Below are 26,508 nucleotides of genomic sequence, written 5' to 3'. Positions count from 1 at the left end.
CAATGTGTAAAATAAAACAATAAAAATACCTAAAAGTACTTTTCAACATGAATTTATATTGTAATTATCATAGTAAATATTCAAGCATCAATAGTACACGCTGATGATGTTTAAACAGAAATGAAATAAAATATTCTTTCAAAATAAATTACCCAGAAAAACACATATTGGTGGGTTTCATTTATATATAAAGTTAAAAAATCTGATCATTTCAATTTGAGGAAAAGTGTGTCATAAAGACACAATTATGGGGGCTTTGGTAGTTCTATTATTTATTTATTTATTTATTTATTTATTTAATCACAGTATTCAGAGATTACTCCAAACTTTAATAGGAATCACACTTGAGGGTGTCAGGAATCCATACACCATCTCAGATGATGGCAGTCTGCAAGACAAGATAGAGCCTTAACCCAGTAATAACTCTCTAGTCACCCACCTTTTATAATTGTTATGCTTTATTTTTTGAAATAATCTTGCTACTGACATGCTAGTTTGTTCCATTGAAACTTTATTGAGCTGTGATCCTGTTTTGTAGTATATATATGTAAAAATGCAATTAAAATGTAAGCAAAGTATATGAATCTATCCATGGCTTACTTCCTCTGTGTTGCCTTTAAGATGTGTCTCTGTTTTAATAGCCCAAAGCAACATCAACCAGAGTCGAACTCTTCTCCATATATTTTAGGTTCCAAGTGCAGCCACGTTTGACAATGCACTATACATAATTTTGACCCACCTGTGCTCTCTTAGTTGCCTTGCTCGTGCTGGGACCCTGAATTTATAAGAGTCTCCTCCTGCTTCCAACTGCCTTCCAGTCGATCCAACCGCCATTATTCTTACAGGCATCCATGACCATCTAAAGATGCTGTGTTTTTTCTTTCTGTTTATTGGGTTCAATGACCTCAGTACAGGACACAGTATGTAAAGAAAATCCTACTCCGAGTTCTCAGGGGTGTCAGCTCAGTTTCCTTCTCATATGCATGGTATTTCTGGAAAAGAGTTCTCATTAAGGGGCCTCTCATTCTGTAAATTTGAGAAAATTCTGTAAATAAATTCTGTAAAAATAAATTGGGTTTCATACATTTATTTTGGGACAGTGTGAAAAAAGGGGGAAGCCGTGGTTTAGATGATTGAAAAGTTCTGCTGCCTCACTCTGCAATTTTTGATGTTTTCATAACCTTTGTTGGGTGGTTTAAAGACATAAAAGTTTTTGGTTTTGGTTTCGTTTTTTTATTTTGTTTCCTTTTGTTTTTGGTTTTTGGGCCACACCTGGTGAAGCTCAGGGGTTACTCCTGACTATGCTCACAGAAATTGCTCCTGGCTTGGGAACCATATGAGACGCCAGGGATCGAACCCATGTCCATCCTGGGTCAGCCAAGTGCAAGGCAAACTCTCTAGTGCTGTGCTATCTCTCAGGCCCCTGAGGTTTTTGGTTTTAAAGTTCTTGAGCTTTGGAGTTAACCACAACCTGACCAGGAGGAAAATATCCATAAAGCAATGTGTCTATTTTGCTATAAAATGTCTTATGATTCAAGTAAGAAATAGGGTTGTAGATGTTTGGAAGTGATAATAGTAAGAAATAAGGAATAAGAGGTGGCAGAGCCAGAGAAAAAGCACTGTTAGTGCATTTTCCTTTCACATAACTATCTCAAGTTTGATTCTCAACGCTCCAGATGGTCCTTTAGTCCTATCAGGAGTAATTTCTAAATGCAGAACCATGGTTTACCCTAACCATCAACTTTCTTTTGATAGATAAAGGAAAAGAGAGAGGTAAGGAAGGAGGCTTTAGATGAGGATGCAATGAATAATACTAACTAAAATTTTGCACCTTCCAGATTCTGAAAGACCAGGTCTGCAAATTACAGTACCGAAGAGAATACGGGCAACGGTAGCTGAAGGAGTTGAATCCCATGTAATTAAGTATTAACATTTCTCACAGTCAAATAAAGCATGCCAATATTTTCTCCCTGAGCACAATCTCATTTTATTAGACAAATATGCTTGTTGGATATTTATATCTAGTTTTTGTTAAATGATAACATCTTTGAAAATTTACCGAGATTAACAAGTATAAATATGGTACTGTGATGTTACATGACTATTGTACAATTGAATTAAAAATATAATCCAGGGCCTGGAGAAATAGCACAGCGGCGTTTGCCTTGCAAGCAGCCGATCCAGGACCTAAGGTGGTAGGTTCGAATCCCGGTGTCCCATATGGTCCCCCGTGCCTGCCAGGAGCTATTTCTGAGCAGACAGCCAAGAGTAACCCCTGAGCACCGCCGAGTGTGGCCCAAAAACCAAAAAAAAAAATAATAACAATCCAGAGACTATAGAAAATAAGAATTAGAAATAGAATATAGTCAATTCTCTATAAGGCAGATACAAAACCAAATTTATATTATGTCCATTTTGAAAATGCAAAATTTATAATTAAATACTAAAAAAACTTTAGTGATGTATTACATCACCATTGCATATTAAGTCACCATGTAAGTAAATTTAACAAAGTAAACCTTCTTACTAAAGTCAATAAAACAAAAGTTAAGGAAAAAGTTCTAAATAAATGTGAGCATATTTCATCTGCATGAATTAGAAGATATAATGTTCCCTGCAGATAATTTATAGATACTAAATTATTTAACTATTTGTTAAATATACTTCTTTATCTCAATTACTTTATCTGAAGGCATTTTATATTAGTAAATGTCATTTCTAAATTATTTGTTCTTTTTATATTATCAGTGTATTTTAAACTAGCTATCATTGATGTACTATATTTTTCTTTGTATTATTTTTATTATATTCTGGCCTTTATTCTCCTTTTAGTTGTCCTACAGAATTGCAATTGATGGAAAAGAATATACTGTGAATCTAATGCAAAAGTAGGTGATTTGTTTTGATTAACTTTGTCTTACTTATAGCTATTTATTTATGATTTCATAACCTGATATTTTATTTACTATATATTCCTGATGGGGTGAAATTGGGGTTATGGATCACATTCAGCTGTGTTCAGGATTTACTCGTCCTGTCAAGCCAGAAATAATTTTTCATCAGCTATTTGCAAAACAAATGACTTTGCCTATGTGTTATTTACCCAATTAATAATTACTGTTTTATTTTTATGTATTTGTGCTTAAATTTTAAGTCTATATATTCAATCATTAAAACTTTAATTTATAGCCTGTGAATTCATTTATTTATTCTTTTTAAAATTACATTTCTACTCGGCAATCAATCATGTGGTTTCAAAGAATGAGTTTAGATAATTTTCTATCTTTTTCAAAATATAAATTATTCTTAAAGTTACTTTATATTTAATGATATCTAAAAGTACAGAGATTTTAATCTAGAAAAGATAATGCTTTTAATTGATTTATATATCATACAAGAATCTGTTAAAGACTCAAATTATCATTGTCATAATTCAGATTGATACTGACAGCTAAAGATTTTTTTAAAAAATGTAAATAATATTAAGCATTAAGGCAAAATCAAAGCTGTTTTTAGTCTTTATTAAATGGTTAAAAAAATAACCTTCTAAAAATGATGGCAGAAATAGAATCATATAAGGTACAAAACTTCAAGTATTTAGTAAAGATTTTGAATAATCCAAATTTGTTACCTGGTACAATTGGCCAGGTACATATTGATGAGTGTAGTACTAGGCTCTTGAGTACTCTCATGATGGTGCAAAGAGATCTCAGCACAGCAACACCATCTCAACACATTTATGAATAACCCCTGTATCCCTTTTAACAGCTTAGAGACACTGCCTGCCCTTACCAACATTACTTTTCTCATTTCTAAAGTTCAAAGTTGCTATATACATTATAAAAAATAATGTTTTATATATGAAGTACATATGTGCATATAATACATATAATATAAATATATACATTTTAGAGAGCTTAAAGAAAGTCACCCAAATATTACTCTAAATTCTTTCTGAAAAAAAATATTACAATAAGTACCTAGTGGCACTTCATATAGAATCAATTATTTTGACATGCCACATGAAGGAGAAAGTAAGCCAGTAATTTAGCCTAAATTTAAAAAAAAATACAAAATGTATAAAAATATAACCTACATGTTATATATGAATATTATATTCTATTTACTAGCAATATATTTATAATATTTTATAATATATTTATAATAGTTTAAATATATGATATATTAAATATTTATATATTATATTTAAATAAATATAATTTAAAATATATAAAAATATAAAATGTTATATATATAAATATATAGTGTCCATTGTATATTTGAAATATGTAATATGCAATTAGTCAAAATATTAAAAGTTCTAGACAAAAATGCAGCAATACAGTCTAAAATTTGAAAGATTATTGTAAGCAACACACTTATTGATGGAATGTGCAAACTAGGCTATTTGTATTTCAATTTATTTATGTTTACTATTATTTTTTCTAAGATAATGATGACTGGTTACAATAGTACATTCTACCATCAAAGTGACCATGACCATCTACCATTACCCCTTATTTCTGTCTGATTTTCCCTTACCATTCTCCACAGATTTTTTTAACAGATTTTGTAATTCAAAGTCGAGTTTTATTTAATAGTGTATATATCTTTGATTTGTGTTTTATTGTTATATCCAAAATGTGAATTTTCAGGGTAATATATAGTTCTATTTTTACTTGAAAAATAATATCATTACATCTACCTTTCAGGTTTAATTTTTTTTTAGGTATAATTTTTTTAACCAGAAATTTTGTCTCTCCTTTTTGTGAGTTTTGAGTTATTTGTTCCTCTTATTGTGAGGTATTGATTCATCTTAGTATGGTCACAGTAACTTTTAAATATTTTTATTTAAAGCATTGTGATTTACAAAATTTTTCATAGTTGAGTTTTAGACATATGCTGTTTCAGCACTATTCCTACTACCAATGTCAACCTCCCTCCACAAAGTTCCAATGAGCCCATCCCATGCCACCAGCTCCCCTGACTAATATCATAAAAGGCCCTTTTTTAAGTTTGGTTAAAGTTTGGGTCTCTTGATTTCTTGTTGTTAATTCTGTGGCTTGGATTTTTAGTTCTCTCCTTTCTTAACATCACCAACACACATGGGTCCCTTGACACCTTGTCCCCATTATTTCACATCACAGTATCATTTCATATCTTATTCACTTTTTCCTTAGTCATTTATCTTTTGCTTCTTTTTTATTGCAGAAATGTATATCATAGTTTTGAGGTCATTGATTTGATTTTCAACTCCTTTCAATATTCTGCTAAAACATGCTATTGTATTCTTCAGCTTCCTTATTACTTTTTGAGTTTTCTGTTTCCCAAACAGAAAATCTTTAAGTGTACTGCTTCCCTGTTAAAAATATCTTTTCATACGTTGAAACTTAGGTATGCTTGTTGTTCTTAAACCTTTATCTTTAAGATTAAAAGAGTTGATGTATTTGGAAATCATTTTGGACTTTGTCACCCTCTGTTGAAATGGCTGAATTTCTTTATTATTTTAGTTTCATTATTCTCTGTGCTTCAGTGTCTTAGCATGACACTAAACCAGGAGTACTCTCATCAGTGTGTGTATCTTTGCTGCTCATGGGGACCATTCATTGAATTAGAATAACAGCCTTAGTGATTGCATGCCACTCTAGTGCCTTACCTCTTGTTCTCTAGAACCTATAATAAATAATTAATTTTGAGTTATGGAGCCGGCGAGGTGGCACTAGAGGTAAGGTGTCTGCCTTGCAAGCGCTAGCCAAGGAAGGACCTCGGTTCAATTTCCCGGCGTCCCATATGGTTCCCCCAAACCAGGGGCGATTTCTGAGCGCTTAGCCAGAAGTAACCCCTGAGCATCAAATGGGAGCAAACAAAAAAACAAAAAAAATTTTTGAGTTATTATGTGATATTAAATTTTGATATAGATTTTCCTTAAAAATATCAGGCAATCAGTTCTTTCAACAGCATTTATTTTTTAATAATGTTTTTCTTCATTATAAGCTCTTCTTAGGTGTCTATACATTTTTGTGAGTTTTTTTCTGGATTTATATTATATTTTATTTTTTATATATTTGCCACTTTTAGAATTTTATATTTATGGTTTTAATCATTGTGACTAGAATGTGCCTTGTGGTACTTTTGTTCAAGTGTCTTTTGGCTGGTAAACTTTGACATCCAGGATGTAGGTGCATAAACTCTTCAGCTCTGGGAACTTTTCACCAATGATATTTTTTTTACTATTGCTTCTTTCTATGGGTTTCTTCCTAGCTTTTGGAACCCCAATGATTCTTATATTTCTGTTGAATTTATCTTAACATTCTATTGCCTTCATTTATGTTGAGGTGCTTTTCACCTGTTTATTTATTTTAAGACTTTTTCATCTTCTATTGTTGCATGGATGTGTTATGTAGCTCCTTTTTTAATTCACTGATTCTTTCCTCAGTTGTTGTTACTCTACTGGCAAAGCCTATAGTGAGGTTTTGGTATCTCCTATGTTCTGTTTAAAGTTCTCTCTTTCAATTTCTTCTCTCTTATCCACTTGAGTCTTTTGGGGGGGGAGGGGATACACCTGGTGACACCAGGGGTTACTCCTGGCTATGCACTTAGAAATCGCTCCTAGCTTGGGGGACAATATGGGATGTAAGAGGATCGAACCACAGTCCATCCTAGGTTAGTGTGTGCAAGGCAATTGCCCTACTGCTTGCACCACCACTCTGGCCCCAACCTTTTAAGTCTTATTGACTCTACTTGCTGTTCCTCAATTTCTATGAGTTCCTTGAACATCCCCAACATTTCCCTTCTTAAATTCTATATAGGTAGCAAATACTATTTGGGTCTTCAGACCAACCATCTTTATTTACTAAGAGTGGTTGGGTTCTGTAAAGTTTTGCAATTGTGACCTTCGCAGTGTGGTGTTCAGGTTTATGGGTTATGGTGGGATTCATTGATGAGAAGTGCAAAACTGTTGAATGGAATGGAGTGGTCAGTTTCTTCTTAGAGCACACTGACTAGGGTTGAAAATGGTTCTTCTGAGTCAAAGAGGACCCAGATTTTGGTCTGCCTGACTCAATTTCTTGGGAATAGGTAGCAGGCAACCTTTTCACTTTAAATTTCCACCTTTTTTTTTTTGATGTGAATAAACAGCTTGGAAAGATCTTGTTTTGTTTTATTTCTTTTTCCTTTTATGTTTTTATATAGTTTATTTATTGACACTCAATCCTTTGTTTTGTTGCTGCTTAACATTTGTTTATTGAAATTTTTAGATTTGAGGCAACACACAATGGGTTACTATTTGCTTTCTCTATGAAATTACTACTATCAGCTTATATGGAATGCTGGGGATCAAAGCCAGGTTGATCATGTGCATAGCAAACTCCCTACTCTGATACATTGTGACAAGCACATCAAGAATAGCAATGATACGGGCCAGAGCTATAGCCCAGCAGTAGCACACTGGCCTTGCATGCAGCTGATCCAACATTCCAACATGAACCTTGGTTCAATCCCCTGCATCCGATATGGTCCCCTAAGCCAGGAGTGATTTCTGAGCACATAGCCAGGAGTAATCACTAATTGTCACTGGATGTGGCCCTAAAATCACGGATCATCAGTGATAATAATTTCTTATATACCATCACACATTTTAATTGTAGTGCCCATATTAACTTTATTTCTAAAATTTTATTTTTCTTTACTTAAGCACCATGTTACATACATAATTATAGTTGAGTTTTAGTCATAAACAGAACACCCCCTTCACCAATGCAACATTCCCATCACCAATGCCCCATATCTCCCTCCCCCACCCAACCTGTATTCCAGATAGGCATTCTACTTCTCTCATTCATTAACATGGTAATGATAGTGTAGCCATCTCTCATAACTACACTCACAACTCTTTGTGATTAGCTTCACATCTAGAACCAGTCCTTCCAGACCTCATCTCTGTTGTCACTGGGCATTATTACAATAATGCCACTTCTAGGGATATATCCTAGGAAAACAAAAATACAATACAAAAAAATCCCTTCCTCACACATTGAAGTGCTATTTACAATAGCCAGACTTGGAGGCAACCAAGATACCCTTCAACAAGATGAATGGCTAAAGAAACTGTGATACACATACACAATGAAGTATTTTGCAGCCGTCAGGAGAGATGAAGTCATGAAATTTTCCTATACATGGAATGGATGTACATGGAATCTATTACGCTGAGTGAAATAAATCAGAGGGCGAGAGGTAGAAACAGAATAGTCTAACTCATCTATGGGTTTTAAGAAAAACAAAAGACGTTTTTGCAATAATTCTCAGAGACAAAAGAGAGGATGGCTGGAAGGTCCAGCTCACGACATGAAGCTCACCACAAAGAGTGATGAGTGCAGTTAGTGAAATAACTGCATCTAGAACTATCATAACAATGTGAATGAATGAGGGAAGTAGAAAGCCTGTCTCAAGTATAGGCGAGGGGGTGGGTTTGGGGAGGAGAAAGATTTGGGACATTGGTGATGGGAATGTTGCACTGGTGAAGGGGGGGGGTGTTTTTTACATGACTGAAACCCAACTACAATCATTTTGTAATCAAGGTGGTTAAATAAAGATTAAGAAAACAATAATGTCTTTTGTTTCTCTTAAAACCCATAGATGAGTGAGACTATTCTGTATTATCTCTCTGTCCCTCTGACTTATTTCTAATAGATTCCATGTACATCCATGTATAGGAAAATTTTATGACTTCATCTCTCCTTATGGATGTATAATAATCCATTGTGTATATGTTTCATATTTTCTTTAGCCATTCATCTGTTGTTGGGCATCTTGTTTAGTTCCAGAGTCTGGCTATTGCAAATAGTGCTTCAATGAATATAGGTATGAAGAAGGCATTTTTGTATTGCATTTTTGCATTCCTAGGGTATATCCCTAGGAGTGGTATAGCTGGATCATATGGGAGTTCAATTTTCAGGTTTTTTTTTTTCTGAGGAGTCTCCATATTGTTTTCCATAAAGGCTGGACTAGATAGCATTCCTAAAGCCAGTGAATGAGAATTCCTTTCTTTCCACATCCCCGCCAGCACTAATTGTTCTTGTTCTTTGTGATGTGTGCCAGTTTCTATGCAGTGAGATGGTACCTCATTGTTGTTTTGATTTGCATCTTCCTAATGATTAGTGATGTGGAGCATATTTTCATGTGACTTTTGGCCATTTGTATTTCTTCTTTGAGAAATTGTCTTTTCTTCTTTCCAGTTTTATAGGTTAGATGATTTTTCTTGTTAAGTCTTGTCTGTAACTTATATAACTTTGATATTAGCCCCTTATCTGATGGGTATTTGATGAATAGCTTTTCCCATTCTGTGGGTGGCTTTCATATCCTAGGCACTATTTTCTTTGAGGTGCAGAACAGATTGAGAGGATTAACATTATTATAATGGTAATCCTCCCCAAAGTATTGTACAGATTTAATGCAATTTCTCTAAGAATACCCATGACATTCTTCAAAGAAGTGGATAAAGCACTTCTAAAATTTATTTAGAACAATAAACACCCATGAATTAGAGGCACCCTTGGGAATAGAAATATGGAAGGCATCAATTTCCCCAATTTTAAATTGTATTACAAAGCAATAGTCATTAAAACAGCATGGTACTAGAATAATAACAGTCCCTCAGATCAGTGGAATAGACTTGAATATTCAGAGAATGCTCTCATACATACAAATAATCTTTGATCAAGGAGCAAGAAATACAAAATGGAGCAAGGAAAGCCTCTTCAACATGTGGTGTTGGGTTAACTGGTCAGCCACTTGCAAAAACAAAGCAAACTCCAACCTCTATTTAACACCATGCACAAAGGTCAAATCCAAATGGATTTAAAACCTTCATATCAGACCCAAAACTATAAGGTTTATAGAACAACAATATATATCTATATGGTATATAGAACAACACTTTGATAAAACACTCCGTGACATTGGGACTAAAGGCATCTTTAATGGGGAAACAACACTCTCAAACAAGTGGAAGCAGAGATAAACAAATGGTACTATATTGATTTCTTCATGTATGTAAGAGATCACATATTTCTTGTGGTGCGGGGGCTCACAAATGGCAATGTCATCAAAATGACAGAGCTCATAAAGGAATGTCGGGATGGGGCACTTGACCACCTGAGTATCTTCATAGTTCCATTTACCCCTTTTCTTGTTTTGCAGAAACAAATAAACAATTAAAGAAATACTTTAATTGGAGGATATATTAGGAGTTGTAAAAAAAAAAACTGGATAGTGTATTCAACAGTTGCTTCAATGGGATTCCTCACACATTCACCATTCTCTCAGCCATATCAATGTGGGAGATAAGGAACATCCGACATTGCTTCCCATTTACCACAAAGTACAAAAATGTACATGGATTTGTGGGAAACATTTTATCTTGTAGTCTTAGTGCATTTTCTTATAGCGCCAGTATATCACATTCAAATGGGTAAAAGTAAAATAATTGAATGAACTTACGTTATATTATTACAATTACTACGTTTTCTCATCTAAAGATGTTTTGAGCAAAAATAGAATATCTATCTAGAGATTGCAAAGCACTTTCTACTTACCTATATATGTAATAAAATTCAACATGTTTGTAAATTAATCTTTAAATGACTATTCGAAATTTATTTTACAGAACATTTGTGCCTTACAATTTTAGAGTTTATAGTTATAATGGCACACGAAGTATGAAACCTCTTGAACAAAAATTTCAGGTATGATTTTCATTGTCTCTGTTGCCTTTATCTTGTATATTTCTGTGATCATCTTACTTGGTGTATTTTTATTACAGAAAACACCAATTATAACCATGCTATTATGTTTTGGAGTGAATTTAATTGCTTCATTTGATGGTGCGTCTTGAATTATTACTCTAATAATCAAAATGATTATGATTTTTAGCTATTTGTTGTACAAATTAGACACCTGTGGCAATAAGGTTTATATATTGTTACATACTTAAAATGAAATGAGTATAACTTGAATGAGGAAAGTATATTGGGAAAAAAAATTTACTCTTGGGCTGAAGAGATAGCTTTGTGGTAGGGTGTTTGCCTTTCAAGCCCCAACCCAGGACCAATGGTGGTTTGAATTCAGGCATCCCATATGGTCCCCAATGCCTGGTAGAAGCAATTTCTGAGCAAAAAGCCTGTAACTCCTGAGCACCACCGGGTGTGATCCAAAAACTTATTGGCACATATATTACATTTCTTTATAGAAAGACAATTATATATTATGTAGACCTTATCTTTTACACAGTTGTGTAATCAGTGAAATTAGTTGTGAAATATAATTTATATATTGTGTTATATTTAAAATGCATGATTATATTTATAAATTGTTTATTTAATGTAGATATTATCACTTATTTTCAACATGAATTTCTTCAAGTATTTTTGTAAAGGAAAAAGCTTTTGTTAACCTGAATGGTTATATTTTTATTTTTTTTAAAAACAGACCTTATGTTGATATCAGTTCATGAGATAGCATAGAGAGGCAGACTTTGATTAAATTGTGAGAACTCCATATGGTCTTCCAAGCACTGACAAAAGTGATCCCTGATTTCAGAGTCAATAGTAAGCCCTAAGCATTTCAGGCTATGACCTGAAAATAAAATAAAACAAATTTAATTTCTACTTTTATTATTTAGTTTAGTGTGCCTTTGTATATTTTGTTTTTGTACCTTGAAGTTCATTGAACTTTTCAATTATGTTGTTCAGTAAGTATAAAAAAATGTATTCATTTTTTAATCTAATAGCTCCTTTCTGTTTACTCCATTGTGCAGATGTTGGTATTTTTTATTGTTAAATTATCTTTATTTAAACACCGTGATTACAAATATGATTGAAGTTGTATGAATACAGTCATGTAAAGAACACCCCCCTTCACCAGTGTAAGATTCCTACCACCAATTTCCCAGATCTACCTCCTCCCCACCCCACCCACACCTGTACTCAAGACCTCATTCATTCACATTGTTATGATAGTTCTCAGTGTAGTTATTTCTCTAACTATATTCATCATTCTATATGGTGAGTTTCATGTTATGAGCTGTACCTTCCAGCCCACATCTCTCTTGTCTCTGAGATACTACTAAAAATGTCATTCATTTCTCTTAAAACCCATAAATGAGTGAAACTATTCTGTGTCTTTCTCTCTCCCTCTGAATTATTTCACTCAGCATAATAGATTCCATGTACATCAATGTATAGGAAAATTTCATGACTTCATCTCTCCTGATGGCTGCATAGTATTCCATTGTGTATATGTACCACAGTTTCTTTAGCCAATCATCTGTTGAAGGGCATCTTGGTTGTTTCCAAAGTCTGGCTATTGTGCTGCAATGAATATAGGAGTGAGGAAGGGGTTTTTGTATTGTATTTTTGTGTTCCTCAGGTATATTCCTAGGAGTGGTAGAGCTGGATTGTATGGGAGGAGGGTGGGCAGACATCTGGCTTCCGGTTCCCTCTTTGATTCTGGAGATCAGCTCTTGCCAGGTATAGGGTTTGGATAGGCCCCTTTTCCCTGGCCTGGGGAGTGCTGGGAGGCTTGGCAGGCCCCCAGCCGTCCTTGTCTTTTTCCCCTGACTCCAGGCCTTCCCTGGGTGCCAGCTCAGATGGCCAGAAGTGGGTTCAGGTGGACTCTTAGTGGTCCTCAGGCTTCCCCCTCCCTCTGTACTCCAGGGGGGAGGTGCATGGGGAGGAGGGCGGGCAGACATCTGGCCTCTAGTTTCCTCTTTGATTCTGGAGACCAGCTCTTGCCAGGTATGGGGTTTGGGGAGGCCCCATATCGGAGCCCTTCTCCCTGGCCTGGGGAGTGCTGGGAGGCTTGGCAGGCCCCCAGCCATCCTGTCTTTTTCCCCTGACTCCAGGCCTTCCTGAGTGCCAGCTCAGATGGCCAGAAGTGGGTTCAGGTGGACTCTTAGTGGTCCTCAGGCTTTCCTCCTACCTCTCCCTACACTAATGGAAATTCGCTTTGGGAGGAGGGCGGACCATTTTAGTACTGGTTTATGTTGAGACAGTCACTGGAATTTTTTTCTCCTTGTTTTCCTATTGATAGTATTGTATGCATATATTTTAGAGATCCATAACATCCATCTTGTATTGTGACCTTGAAACCGCCCTACAAATCTCGTTTCTAATATTTTACTGCCTCAGTCCCAACCCTTATTTCCCCCAATCTTCCCATGTAGGTGCAGCTCATGACATGAAGCTCACCACATAGAGTGATAAGTGCACTTAGAGAAATAACTACACTGAAAACTATCATAACAATGTGAATTAATGAGGGGAAGAGAAAGCCTGTCTCGAGTACAGGTGTGGGTGGGGTGGGGAGTAGGTAGATCTGGGAAATTGGTGGTGGGAATCCTACACTGGTTTTGCTAGTGGTTTAACAATCTTGTTTATTGTTTCAAAAAGCTAACTCTTGCTTTTATTTATTTTTCAGATTGTTTTTTGGATTTCCAGTTCATTAGTTTCTGCTTTAAGCTTTATTATTTCATTTTGTCTTTCTAGTTTTTGTTTATTTTGTTAATAACTTTCCAGTTTCATAAGCTGTGCCATTAAGTTATTTATGTAAGTCCCTTTTTTTCCTTCCTAATGTGTGACTGCAAAACTATAAATTTTTCTCTTAGAATAGCTTTAAATGTGTCCCACAGATTATGATAATCTGTTTCTTCGTTCTCATTTGTTTTCAGGAATCTTTGATTTTCTCTTTGAATTTGTCTATGACCCATTGGTTGTTCTGTAATGAGCTGTTTAATTTCCAAGTGTTAAAATTCTTCCTATGTATCTGCTTGTTATTCACTTCCAATTTCAGTGCATTGTGATCTGAGAAGATAGTATGTACAATTTCTCTCATCTTCAGTCTCTATACATCTCAAATTTTTTGTATAAAGGACTGTGTTACCATTGTTCTGAGTATATAGTTTAGCTTTCTTTCCAATTAGACATATTCTTTTGTAAATTTTATTTTATTGAAACCATTCTGATCTACAAAGTCCTTCATTGTTGATTCTCAAATATACATGAGTCAGTGTCATTCCCACCACTAGTGTTGATCACCATTCGCAATGAATCCATAGTTCACCCTATATCACCACCCCTTGTCCTCTGGCCTACAAATTTAGCAGTCCCATTTAAATTTAGAGTGTTAAATCTTAGACTATTTATTTTATTATTATTGACTTTGGCTGAGATATTTAGTTCTGACCTTATTTTTTCTCCACCAATGCTTCTGAGACCACTTGGTACCAGGGCCCCTGCTTATGCTTTTTTTTCCTTTTTAGTTTTATAGAAAAATGCAGAAATGCTGGTAAAAAAGTAATCCATGTCTTAAGGTTCTATGAAATAGAGAGGAAACTAAAGAATTAATAAAAAAGAATAAAATGGTGTGAGGGCAGGGTTTGTTTTGTTTCATTTTGTATAGGTGCAACAAAGGTTGGAAAAATTAAAATAAAAACCTTTTGGCCTCAAAACAACGAGACTGTACCAGTGAAGCGTCCTTCAATAATTCTAACTAGAGTTTTTGGACATACTAAGATGTCTAACCCTAAAGTATATCTTTGTGGTCCCATTAAGAGTTCTTCTCGATCTTCATTGTATAGTCAGGTTTCTGTAGTTAAAAGTAGAAGTTAAGGTGTCACAGAGAATCTTTTGGTTCCTTCTCACTGTGAGGTAGAACTGCAGGGAACCCTGCCCTAAAAGCAAGTTGTTGCTGTTTCCAAGTCATATGGGTGTCATAAGAAACCATTCTGGAGCGAATCGGTGCCACAGTAGCATTAGGGCCATAGAAGTCCAATCAACCATATGCTTTTGATAACAACCTTATAATGATTTTGTTGATTTGGTATATTTGTATCATATGTTGCTTAGCTCTCTTATATCCTAAGATGTCTTTTTCCCCTCTCAAATATCAATCATAGCTTTGCAGAATAACAGAATCCAGTCTTCTTTCATTTGAGTTTGTTTCATTTGCATTTTGGGCCTCTTAAGTTTTTGCAGAAACTTCTCTCCTGAGATTGGAGAAATTATAAGATATTTATCTCTTCTATTAATTGTAATTCTTCCATTTGTTCTCCTGGTCTCGCTATAATTCAGAGATTATTCCTCTTGTCATTGATTATTATGTACCTTATATTCTCTCTTATATCCATTCTTTACAAATCTTTTCTTTTGACACCTCATTATTATTGGTTGTAGTTTGTCTTCCAAAATATCCAATTAGCTAGATAGTATAGCTTGCTATTTTACACTCATTAGCTCCTTCAATTTTATTATATTTTTATGATTCATACTTTGAATCTCTTTCAATTTGATTGAATTTGTCTTCAATTCCTTATACATTATATATTATTTATTCTCATTGCTAATATTTGCTTAATTTCCATTGTTATTACATTTATTATTGATATAATATCTTCTTTACTCATGTTTATGAGGAAATAAAGCTCTTACTTGTTTTTCAGTACCTGTTTACCAGTACAGATAAGTTACTTGGATTTCTGATTTTTTAAGAATTTTTGTGTACTGAAATGAAGCTTTAAATCAGAGAGTATTTGTAATGTGACCATTATATGACTATTAGAATAGACATTTCTAGTGTTGCTATACAATATTAGCAGCAACATAATTTACCCAACTATCCTCTAGCAATTGTCTATATATGGCAGATAATTTTTTTCAATGTGAGAATAAGTAGCGTATGACCCATAAAGTGAGTTGTTTCTTCTGGTACTGTAATATTACACTATGAAGAGAGTTACTTGCACTCATAAAATAATTCTCACTTTAATAATACCACTCCTTGTCTATCTGTTTCTCTTTTTTGCTTTTTTACAATTTCATACCATTGTTGAAGCTATTCAAAGTATTAGTAAAGCAATTTCCCTCAAATCAAAATTTCTCATTGATGTGTACCATGTATGCCTTCCTCAACCTCAATCAACTCTCTGAAAATAAGGTTGGCAGAAGTTTTTATTGTCTTTACTGGTTGCAAATTAAAGAATATATTTCTTAATAACAGCTACCTGAATATAGTTTCTAGAACCAGAATTATGAATTCTTTCGCCATTATTTACTATCCATGCTGTATACTTTGAAGTTACTTATTCTTTATATAAAACTATATGCTACCTATTAGATGTTTGTCATTACATGAGTTAACTTGTAAAGATGTTGGTTTGAATTATATTTAGAAACAAAATTTAAAGATTTTATGCCTTTTTTTTTTGACAATAACCCTTTCCCTCTCCTTGAATGAAACATTTTCCATGATACAGCTTTTGTTTTTATTTTCTTCCTCTCTGTGACCTTGGAAATCTTTCCTCAAGGGTTTCTAGTAATAAATTCTACTTCTCCTTTGGTATCATCTAGAAATCCTTTCTTAAAGCAGTGATTTCCAGAGGATTGAATGGGGGTGAATAGGTTAAGTGTTTGAAGAGCATCAAAAGATATAGTAACAAAAGTCTACGGCCATACCACCCTGAATGCGCCCTATCTCGTCTGGTCTCCGAAGCTAAGCAGGGTCGGGCCTGGTTAGTATTTGGAAGGGAGACAGCCTGGGAATACCGGGTTCTGTAGGCTTAAAAAAAAGATATAGTAACAAAAGCAATTTTAAAACTAAAAAATTCTTTGGGAAATAATGTGCACCAGGATGATAATGATTAATAATAGTCTAAATATTTAAAGGCTTATGAGAGTATCTTCCAAAGGTTCTCAGAGAAGGAAATTGTGGAATGTCTATACAATGAAATCCTACACAGCTATTATGAAAATGAAGTCATGAAATTTTCTTATATATTGAATGATATGAGGATTATTGTGCTAACTGAAATGCGTTGGAAGGAGAGAGATATACATATTATAATTCCACTCATTTGTGGGTTATATGAAAAGTAACAGACACCGTTTAATATCTTACAGACACTAGATATGAGCATCAGAACTTATTTTAAAATCAGTTTTTTTTCATGATATTTCTCAATTAATGGTATATTTCCATTTTAGTATATGTGTAATTTTAATATTCTCTAATAATTTTAAATATAAAATATTGGAATGTTACTTATTTATACTCAAAACTTTTAATGATGTTATTGAAAAACTTATTCTATTAGAAATATTTTATAAATTTTACATTCCTGCACTTGTAGATAGCCAAAAATCTTTTCTTAATTCCACCTAGCTTAAATTTGAACAGTTAAGTTTTTCTCAAATGTTCTTTTTTAAAATAAATTTTAATTGAATTAGCATGAGATACAATAATAAAAAAATTGTTTCATGATTAACTTTTATTCATACTATGTCCATCTCTTCAGCAATGAACATGCCGTTTCCTTCCTGCTCTTTCCCTCTCCACTCACATAATCTGTGGCAGAATTTTCTTCCCTCTTTCTTCTCTCTCTCTTTCTCTCCCTCTTTCAGACTTCCTTTCTTTTGATTCTTTGTGGTTTGCAATACTATTACTGAGGGGATAAAATGTATATTAGTTTATCGCATTTCAGCAACCAGTTCTTGTCCAGAGTGATCATTCTCAACTATTATTTTATCTTTTTTAATATAATTTTTATTTTGATCATAGTGGCTTACATATTGTTGACAATAATATTTTAGGTACATATTTACATAAAATCAGGGGGGATTCCCATCACCAAATTGTCCTCCCTACACCTCCGTTTTTGTCCTACTTCCCATATCCTCTTCCCTCACCCCCAGGGTTGCTAGAATATGTGATCCCCTCTGTATCTAGCCTACTACTTAGTAGTCTTGCGCCTGTTTGGTCCTGGTGCCTCCCTTATTTCCCCCTCTAACTGGGGGGCAAAACTAGCTAGTTCAAGTTACGTGGTTTTGTTTATTTTATCTTATATACCTTAAGAGTACTCTCTCCTTTCTGTTTTCAGGGCAAGGTTCCTACCATAGACCCATGCTCCCAGCCTTCTCTCTTATCTTTGAGTATTATTACTATGTGACTTTTTAAAAATATATCACAAAAATGACTGTGATTATTCTTTCTCTGACTCTTTTAACTCAGTATCAGATTTTCAATATCTTCCATGTGTAAGAAAATTTTATGACTTGATATTTTCTAATAGCTTCATAGTAGATTATTATGTGCCACACTTTCTCTATCCCTCATCTCTTCTAAAACACATAGGTTATTTCCATATTCTGGCACTTGTGAATATTGCTGCATAAACATATGAGTGCAGATGGCTTTCCTGTATTGTGATTTGGGGTCCTAAGTGTATGTTCCCAGGCATAATATTTCTGGGTCATATGGGTTCTTAATTATATGTAAATCAGTATGTCACTACTAAATTACACCATATATTTGGAACTTTCAGTATATACTTTGATCATTTCTAGAAATTTTGAGTCTCATGTCAGTAATTTTCTGATCTGCTGCTTTGCTATATGCACTGTCTATGGTAAAAAGTTCAAATTCACCTATCGCATCTATTTCAGTAAGTGGAATTTTTATTTCTATTTATTTTATTATCTACATATTTTGTGTCTTATTTTGTAATAGGGGTTAAAAACTTTTCCAAAGCTTTTTTCTCTTAATTTAAAAATCATTATTATAATTACTTTTATTGAGGTCATGTATTTCCACTTCATAAATTCATTAAGCATTAAAAGTTTTTTTCATATTTCTTGTCTCATGTTCAAAAATTTTGCACTTTAAAATATAGTTATTAAGGAGAACACCAAGGCTAAGGAAACAGTAGAGAGGGAAGAGCACTTGACTTGCACACAGCCAACTAGGGGCTTAATTGCTGGCATCCCATGTATTCCCTTAAGGGCCCCCCCAACCTAGAATCATTTTTTTAGTTTATGTACTTTTTCTTTTTTGAGTCACACCTGGTGATGCTCAGGGGTTACTCCTGGCTCGGCACTCATGGATCACTACTAGCAGCCTTGGGGGACAAGGTGTTCAAACAACCTTTCATCCTGGGTCAGCAACATGCAAGGCAAACACCCTGCTTCTGTGCTATCTCACCTGCCTCAGAATTCACATACTTTTAATGGAAATATTTCTCATTGGGTTTCATTTATTCATATCTAAGTTGAATATTTGAAGATGTTATATATATTTGTGCTTACATATTTTTTTCTTTTTTTTTAAGAATTATTGCTATTACCAAGGATATATTGAAGGTCACCCAAAATCTATGGCCATCCTTAGTACATGTGCTGGACTCAGGTTATTATAATATAATTTCATTTTAAAAGTTAACTTATTTTTGAAAATATTTTAAATACCTTAGTAGATCTAAAGAAAAAATGTTGGAAAAAGTTATAGAATATATAGTGGGAAAATATTGGAGAGTAACTGTCTTTGAAAAATTACAGTGCACATTATGGCAATAGTTACCATTAAGTAAGATTTTTTTAATTTCTTGGGAGGTGTTGGATCACACTCATAGATGTTTATGGGTTATTCCTGATTCTACACTCAGGAATTACCCTTGGCTGTGCTCAGGAGATTATATGAGATGCCAGGATCGAGCCAGGGTCAGATGCTTGCAAGGCATGTGCCTACTGCTGTAAAATTGCTCTGGGCCCTAATTAAGATTCTTGATATATGTGTAAAACATAAAACTTAATTACTTGTGCAAACAGAAATTATTATTTTGTACCACTTTGTATGTCAGTTTCTACTCTATAACTTCTAACTGTGTCAACATCTACATTTTAATAATCTATAGTACTTTACTATTACAGTAAAACTTATTGTGTCATGTTATATTAGTGACATTTTAAAAAAAGCGATATTTATTTATGTATGATTTTAACTCTAGAGGCTTATTACAATTTCAAAATGTAAGTTATGGAATTGAACCCTTGGAGCCTTCTATTGGTTTTGAACATGTAATTTACCAAATCAAACATAAGGATGCTGGCCTTTCTTTATATTCTGAGGAAGATATTAAATCAGAAACCTTTCCTTATAAAACAAAATGGATAAAGGTAGGTGATAAATTTAGTAGTTATATGATTGGTACTATACATAAATAAAGACAACGTATTTTCTCTTTGTAAATTTCTTCAAAACCCTCATAGTTCATTTGTGGTATAAGCCTTAGACAAATATTGAGCACACACCAAATTCAATGTTATATTTTTGAGATATATAGAGATAATTGATATATATTTTGATAAAATATACTAAAAACTGGGGTTGGAGTGGTGATGCTAGAACTAAATGCCTTGCAAACACTAACCTAGGACAGACAGTAGTTTTATCCCCCGGCATCCCATATGATCCCCCAAGCCAGGAGCTATTTCTAAGATAGTAGATATATAGTATCTAAGATAGTAGATAGATACATAGATAGATAGAAATAGATAGATGTATTTATCTAACTATAGATATATTACTAAAAACTTTTTTTTTGGCTTTTGGGCCACACCCGGTGAAGCTCAGGGGTTACTCCTGGCTATGCACTCAGAAGTCGCTCCTGGCAAGCTCAGGGGACCATATGGGACACCAGGGGATCGAACTGCAGTTTGTCCTAGGCTATTGCCAGCAAAGCAGACATCTTAACTCTAGCACTACCATGCCGGCCCCACTAAACGCTTTATAATTTAAACCTTATTTTTTAAATAATTTATATTGTGATCAAAGTGAATAATAAATCTTTCACAGTAATGTTTAAGGTGCATAGTAAAAAAAAATTAGGGCCATTCCCACCACCAGTTTGTCCTTCCTCCTCTCGTTTGTCCAGCATATATCCTATACCTATCACTCCTAGTGTAACAGGTTCCCTTTGTGTATAGCTTATTATAGATTGGTCATCGATTCTGTTGTCATTGACTGGGGGTTTGTGTTTAAGTATGATCATTTTTTATTTCCACTTAATGTTCATATGACTGGTTGCTCCTGGTACCATCCTTTTTCCCCCTCAAATTATGAGGAAGAACAAAATTATTTAAGTTCTGTGATTCTCTGGAAAAAGGAAAAAAAATAAAGCTGGGAGGAGAACATCTAGAGGCTATAAATATCAATTTAAAATAAGAAAGGAAAAAGAATAAAAACAAAACAAAAAACAAGCAATGACAAAAAATACAACAGCAGCAAAACAACCACAAGAAAGTAAAAAATAAAATGAGGGGGGAAAAGAGTAAAAGAAGGAGGGCTGGTATGGCAAGGCTTTGTGGGATTTTTTCATAGGCACAGTAAGTACTGGGGAAATTAGAAAGAGAATTCCTTTGGCATAAAAGATAAAGGATTTCTTCACCCTTGAAGCATATTCTCATGGAAACATCATCAGGCTCCATTGAGCCGGCCCATGGCCTCAGTTTATTCACGGGTCGTGGAAAGGGCCTTCACCTGTTAAGAGAATGGGAGAGAAAGGGGGACCACCAAGGCAAAAATTCTGATCAAGGTAGCATTTATTTTCAGAACTAGCAAAGCTTATATAGTAAGAAATCACAAAGGGAGGGTCATGTGTGCAATGCTTTACATTCTTTCCAAATATTCCACGTTAGCCTGTACCTAATACAACCTTAACAGCTCCTGTGTTGAAGTTGTCCAGAACATCCCATTAGGGACTACCTAGATGACATCAGTGAATTTCTCAGGCTAGCAATTGGTGGTCTGCATTGTTTCATGGCCATCTGACATGTATTCAAGTTACAGTTCAACTAGAGGATAGGCTTGCAACATAATGGCTGCAGTAGTCTAAAATGGCTGTGCTCATGTCAAGCTTCTGCAAGGAAGCACTGGCTCCCAACAATTCCCCCTCTCTAGTATAGCAAAGCAGAAAAGGGCAGAGAGAGAAGTTTGGTGATGCACCTGTCTTAGGCTGTCTGAGTTGTCACCACAGAGGGCATCTGAGAGAGGGACAGATGTGGCTTCCCCCTGTGGACTCAGGCTAATCCTGTCATGAGCAACATTGCAGCCAAGACCACCAGGGTGGTGTCTCATCCGCCAAATGCTGAAATTCAGTGAAATCCAGGGAGTCAGGGGTATGAGTAGTGAGCTGTTGATAATGCACAGCAACATGTTTTCCAGTAGCACTGTTCACCTGTGTCTTAATAAGATCGATTAATTTCTTAAATGCCCAAGGGCCGAATGAAACAAGGCAGAGCAAACCTAACAGTGGCCCTACAATGTTAGGTACCAGTGTTGTAAACCAAGGAGAGGTTGAAAACCAATTTTTATACCAGGATTCGCTTTGAGTGGTAACCTTATTCCATTCTTGCAGGCTTTTTTCTAATTCTTTAACACTATCACGTACAATACCAGTTTTATCCTTATAGAAACAACATTCTTCCTTTAAGGCTGTGCATATTCCCCCCTCCTTTAAAAATACCAGATCAAAGCCGTAGCAATTTTGCAGCATCACCTCAGGCAGGAAAGATAATGATTCCTCCAAGGCTTTGAGGCTATTTTTAACTGTGGTAATATCCCATTGGACCTTGGAGGCAAGGAAATTAGAATTAAACTTGAGAAGTAATTAAAGCAGCAATACCAGTGCTAGTACCTATGGCTTCAAAGCTGAGAACGACAGCAAGGGTAATTGTGGTAATGGGCTCTCGGTGGAGGCAGGAAGGACCAGCATGGGAGTGAAAATAGAGGAAATCCTGGGGAGGTCATATGGTAAAGCGAGGAAGGAGAAGAACAAGAACACAATAGTCCTGTTTTTGGAGAAAAAGGGGAACAATAATATGAGGAGTAAGACCAGATAAACAAGCAAAAAATAGAGGTGATGGGGCAACCAAATAAAGAGCTTGATGGTTGGGAACAAAAGTCCATTTGCAAATGGGCTCAAACGGCACGGGAGGGACCAATCACCCTAGCCCAAGTCGTTGGTTCTGGCCTTTGTCTTCTTGGTCCCTCCCGTGCCGTTTGAGCCCGGGAGGGACCAAGAAGACAAAGGCCAGAACCAACGACTTGGGCTAGGGTGATTGCAGCAGGGCCATCCAAGTGCCAACGAAGGTGTGCAGTGTTGTTAGTATAAGTAAGATTATCAGAGTACGAGGCAATGCCTTCATAAAAGGGAGGTTGGTCAGAGAAACAAATCCAACAGTGGTCATAACAATGATTAGAAAGCACAATGGCTGAAGCGTTAACCATTTCGATAAGCAAATCAGTAGAAGAGGGAGGGCAGGGGGGAATGGTAGGACGGTAGGAGTTAGGACAGAAGAGGGAGGAATGGTGTGGGGAGGCAAAGGGCGAGGGGCTGGAGGGGGGGGGAAGGGGGGGAGGGGTAGAAGGACATTAGGTCCAACGGCAACCCGTTGATATTCGGGAAAGGTTTTCTTTAGGTGGAGGGTGAAAAGTAATCCTGGGTTACCTGAGACTTCATAGAGTCTGAGTCCCCAAGAAAGTCCCACATAGAATTCTTTAACATGAGTCTGAGCTTTGGAGGTAAATTGAATTAACAAGTGTATTGCACCAGGAACGAGCACATTGCTGGGCAGTCTGAGGTCCCAGGGTTTTCTTTTTAACAGTAATATAATCCCAATTAGTAGTAGGTTTCCAGTAGATGTCACCAGTAGTTTCACAACCCCAGGATGCACAATAAAAATCTGCTTCCTCACCACATTTATGATTGAGAGTACGGGGGCGGTGATGTCAGGGCAGGCGTAAATGGCTTTTTCGCTGAGGATACTGTGTCCCCATGCATTGGCGGAGGTCCTGGGCCACAGTGTAAGAGGGCAGCGGCTCAGGCTCATGCCTGAAGCCATAGACGGGGATACCCATAATAATCATAGGGAGAGGAGATGTTAACAGGTGCTGGCTGAGGCCAAAAGTGAGAGGGAGTACCCCATTCCTTGCTGGCACCAAGAGCGAGGATGTAAAAATCTGTTTCAATGGTAGGAAAGACAGGTTCAGCTCCAATGTGAGGAACAGTGAGAACAACATCAAGGGCTTGATTGATGACCTCCCAAGTGTAATTGTAGACTTGGTATTGGCTGACAGGATTATTGGCTGCTTTAGGACTCAGAAGGTGCAGGCGAGGAGGGTCGAGAAGAGGCAGGAGAATTGTCAGAAGTGGGAGGATCCTTCCGAAGGGCAGTTTTGGCAGCAGCATCTGAAAGAGAGGAAGTGACCTCAGGGCTGGTGGCTCTGGGTGGATTATAAAGTTTAATGGGACGTTCAGGGAGCCATCGAGTCTTGTTGGAGGTTGGGTCATGCACGCAGGCGTGTCCTTTGTCCCAAATAATGACTGGCTGGAGTCCCTGCCAAGACCTGGTCCGAAGGTCTTTCCAAAGGACTTGTTTAAATGTACTGGCAGTGGCAGGATGGCAAAGCCTATCTGCAGTGAAACGACCATCTTGGTCAAAAGAGAGGAAGTTAAGCACAAAGAGTGTGTGGCTGAGCAACGGGTGGGGACTACTGCCTTTGCGGGAGTAAAAGGAAATTTGGTTAGAGGATAGTTTGGCAATCATGTTTTTAAGTGTTTGATTGGTACGTTCAACGTTCAACAATAGCTTGACCGGTGGGATTGTGGGGGATGACAAAGATTTTTTTTTTATTGGTTTTTGGGTTTTTTTGGGCCACACCCGGCGGTGCTCAGGGGTTACTCCTGGCTGTCTGCTCAGAAATAGCTCCTGGCAGGCACGGGGGACCATATGGGACACATGGGATTCGAACCAACCACCTTTGGTCCTGGATCAGCTGCTTGCAAGGCAAACGCCGCTGTGCTATCTCTCCGGCCCGATGCCAAAGATTTGATTGATACGCATAGCAACGCAAAAGGAGCGGAATTTGGAACTGGCATATCCTGGGCCATTGTCCATTTTAATGGCTGAAGGTCTCGGCAAAACTGAAAGACAATACAGAACATGGGAAATAATGTGTGTTGCACTTTCTCCGGTCTGGAGAGAGGCGCAATTAAATCCACTGCAAGTATCCATGGTAACATGAATGTACTTAAGTGAAGCAAAAGAAGGGAGATGTGTAATATCCATTTGCCACAACTCACCAGGGGTGAGGCCTCAGGGATTAACTCCCAAGTGAGGTTCTGGCAGAAAGGTGAGACAAGTTTTACACTGCTTAACAATTTGTCTGGCCCGTTCCCATGTGATTTTAAAACACAGTCACAAGGTATGAGCATTGAGATGATGAAGGGAATGTTCTTGGGTTGCTAGTGCTACAGGATCCAATTGTACAGAAACTGAAAAAAATTGAGTAGCAGTATCTACAAAACTATTGCCTTCTGTGAGGGGCCCAGGGAGCATGGAGTGCGCTCGAATGTGGGCAATAAAAAAAATGGAGCAGAACGAGAAAGAATAAGTCGCTGAAATTGTAAAAACAATGGAGAAGCGTTGGTGGATGGTTTAATAAAGGGAACTGTCTCCAAAAGGGGGACCGAAGTGGCTATGTAAAAACTGTGTAAAGATTAAAAGGTTCAGAAACCATAGAAAAAATCTAAACAAGGGCGGCAAGTTCTACTAATTAAGCAGAGGAGTAGGGTGTTAAAATGGAGATAATTTGGCCATTAATGCTGTAAGCTGCCCTCCCTGTGGAGGAGCCATCTGTAAAGACCAGCCCAGCGCCAGTGATAGGGGCTGACTTAGTAATGTTGGGAAAAGCCACAGGGGTTAGAATGAAGAACTGCACGAGTTTATTGGAAGGAAAATGATTATCCATACGTCCAGTAAAACTACACAAAAATACTGCCCACTCATCCCTAGTTTCTGCAAACCACTGCAATTGAGCAGGAGTGTATGGGGTGACTGCCGTGTCTGGGAAATAACCAAAAAGTCGAAGAGAGTGCTAGCAGCCTGCCTGGAGTAGGGATACTACGAGGGAGGGATATAGTGAAAGCACCTTGGCTGGTGCAGCAGGCAAGTGGACCCTTGTCCACTTGTGGCAGGTGTTCTTGCCACAACAGGCCTGTGGGTGAAAAGGAGGGAGAAAAGACAAGAAAGAACAAAGGTTTATCAGGAGTAAAGTAAGAAATTGACTGCTGGGCTATGGCTTGCTCAATAAGGCATAATGCTTGTCAGGCTTCTGGGGTGAGATTTCTGGGGGAGTTGGGATCAGAAGGGCCTTTAAGAATGTCAAAAAGTGGTTTGAGTTGTCCAGTGGAAAGGCAAAGATATGGTCTGAGCCAATTGATATCCCCCAGCAAATGCTGAAAGTCATTAAGGGTGGAGAGGTGTTGTGTGCAGATAACTGTCTTTTGAGTGTAGACTTATGGGGAAAGAGTTCAAAGCCCAGAAAAAGCTGAGGAGGTGTGAGTTGTATTTTATCTGGTGTAATAACAAAGCCAGTCTTTTTTTGAAGGGTGGCAGTGATTAACTCCGCCACTGAGGAAAGTTCAGCCTGTGTGGATGCTGCGATGAGAATATCGTCCATATGGTGAATGATATAAGTTTGAGGAAAGCGGGAACGAAAAGGGTCGATAAACTTTGACACAAATTTTTGGCATAGAGTAGGACTATTGGCCATACCTTGGGGGTAAAACTGTCCACTGATATCTGGCATAAGGTCCTGCAAGTTAGTAACCGGCAGGCTGAA

The 26,508-nt window shown here is 36.4% G+C and overlaps 1 protein-coding gene and 1 pseudogene across 1 annotated transcript in view; both read left to right on the top strand.

Annotated features, from left to right (window-relative positions):
• The window catches only part of LOC126007257 (disintegrin and metalloproteinase domain-containing protein 2-like), a 64,045-nt gene that overhangs the window by 868 nt on the left and 36,669 nt on the right, over positions 1–26,508 (top strand). Inside the window, exons 2-6 of the mRNA XM_049772714.1 lie at positions 1,839–1,915; positions 2,833–2,888; positions 10,667–10,745; positions 19,157–19,233; positions 19,832–20,000. Coding sequence (XP_049628671.1) covers positions 1,839–1,915; positions 2,833–2,888; positions 10,667–10,745; positions 19,157–19,233; positions 19,832–20,000 — 458 coding nt within the window. The remainder of the gene's footprint in view (positions 1–1,838; positions 1,916–2,832; positions 2,889–10,666; positions 10,746–19,156; positions 19,234–19,831; positions 20,001–26,508) is intronic.
• LOC126008142 (uncharacterized) lies at positions 16,495–16,613 on the top strand (annotated as a pseudogene).

This window comes from Suncus etruscus, chromosome 4 (genome assembly GCF_024139225.1).
Source record: "Suncus etruscus isolate mSunEtr1 chromosome 4, mSunEtr1.pri.cur, whole genome shotgun sequence".
NCBI classification, from domain to species: domain Eukaryota; kingdom Metazoa; phylum Chordata; class Mammalia; order Eulipotyphla; family Soricidae; genus Suncus; species Suncus etruscus.
The sequence above is the reverse complement of the archived record's forward strand: the minus strand, read 5'-3'. Positions and strand labels throughout refer to the sequence as shown.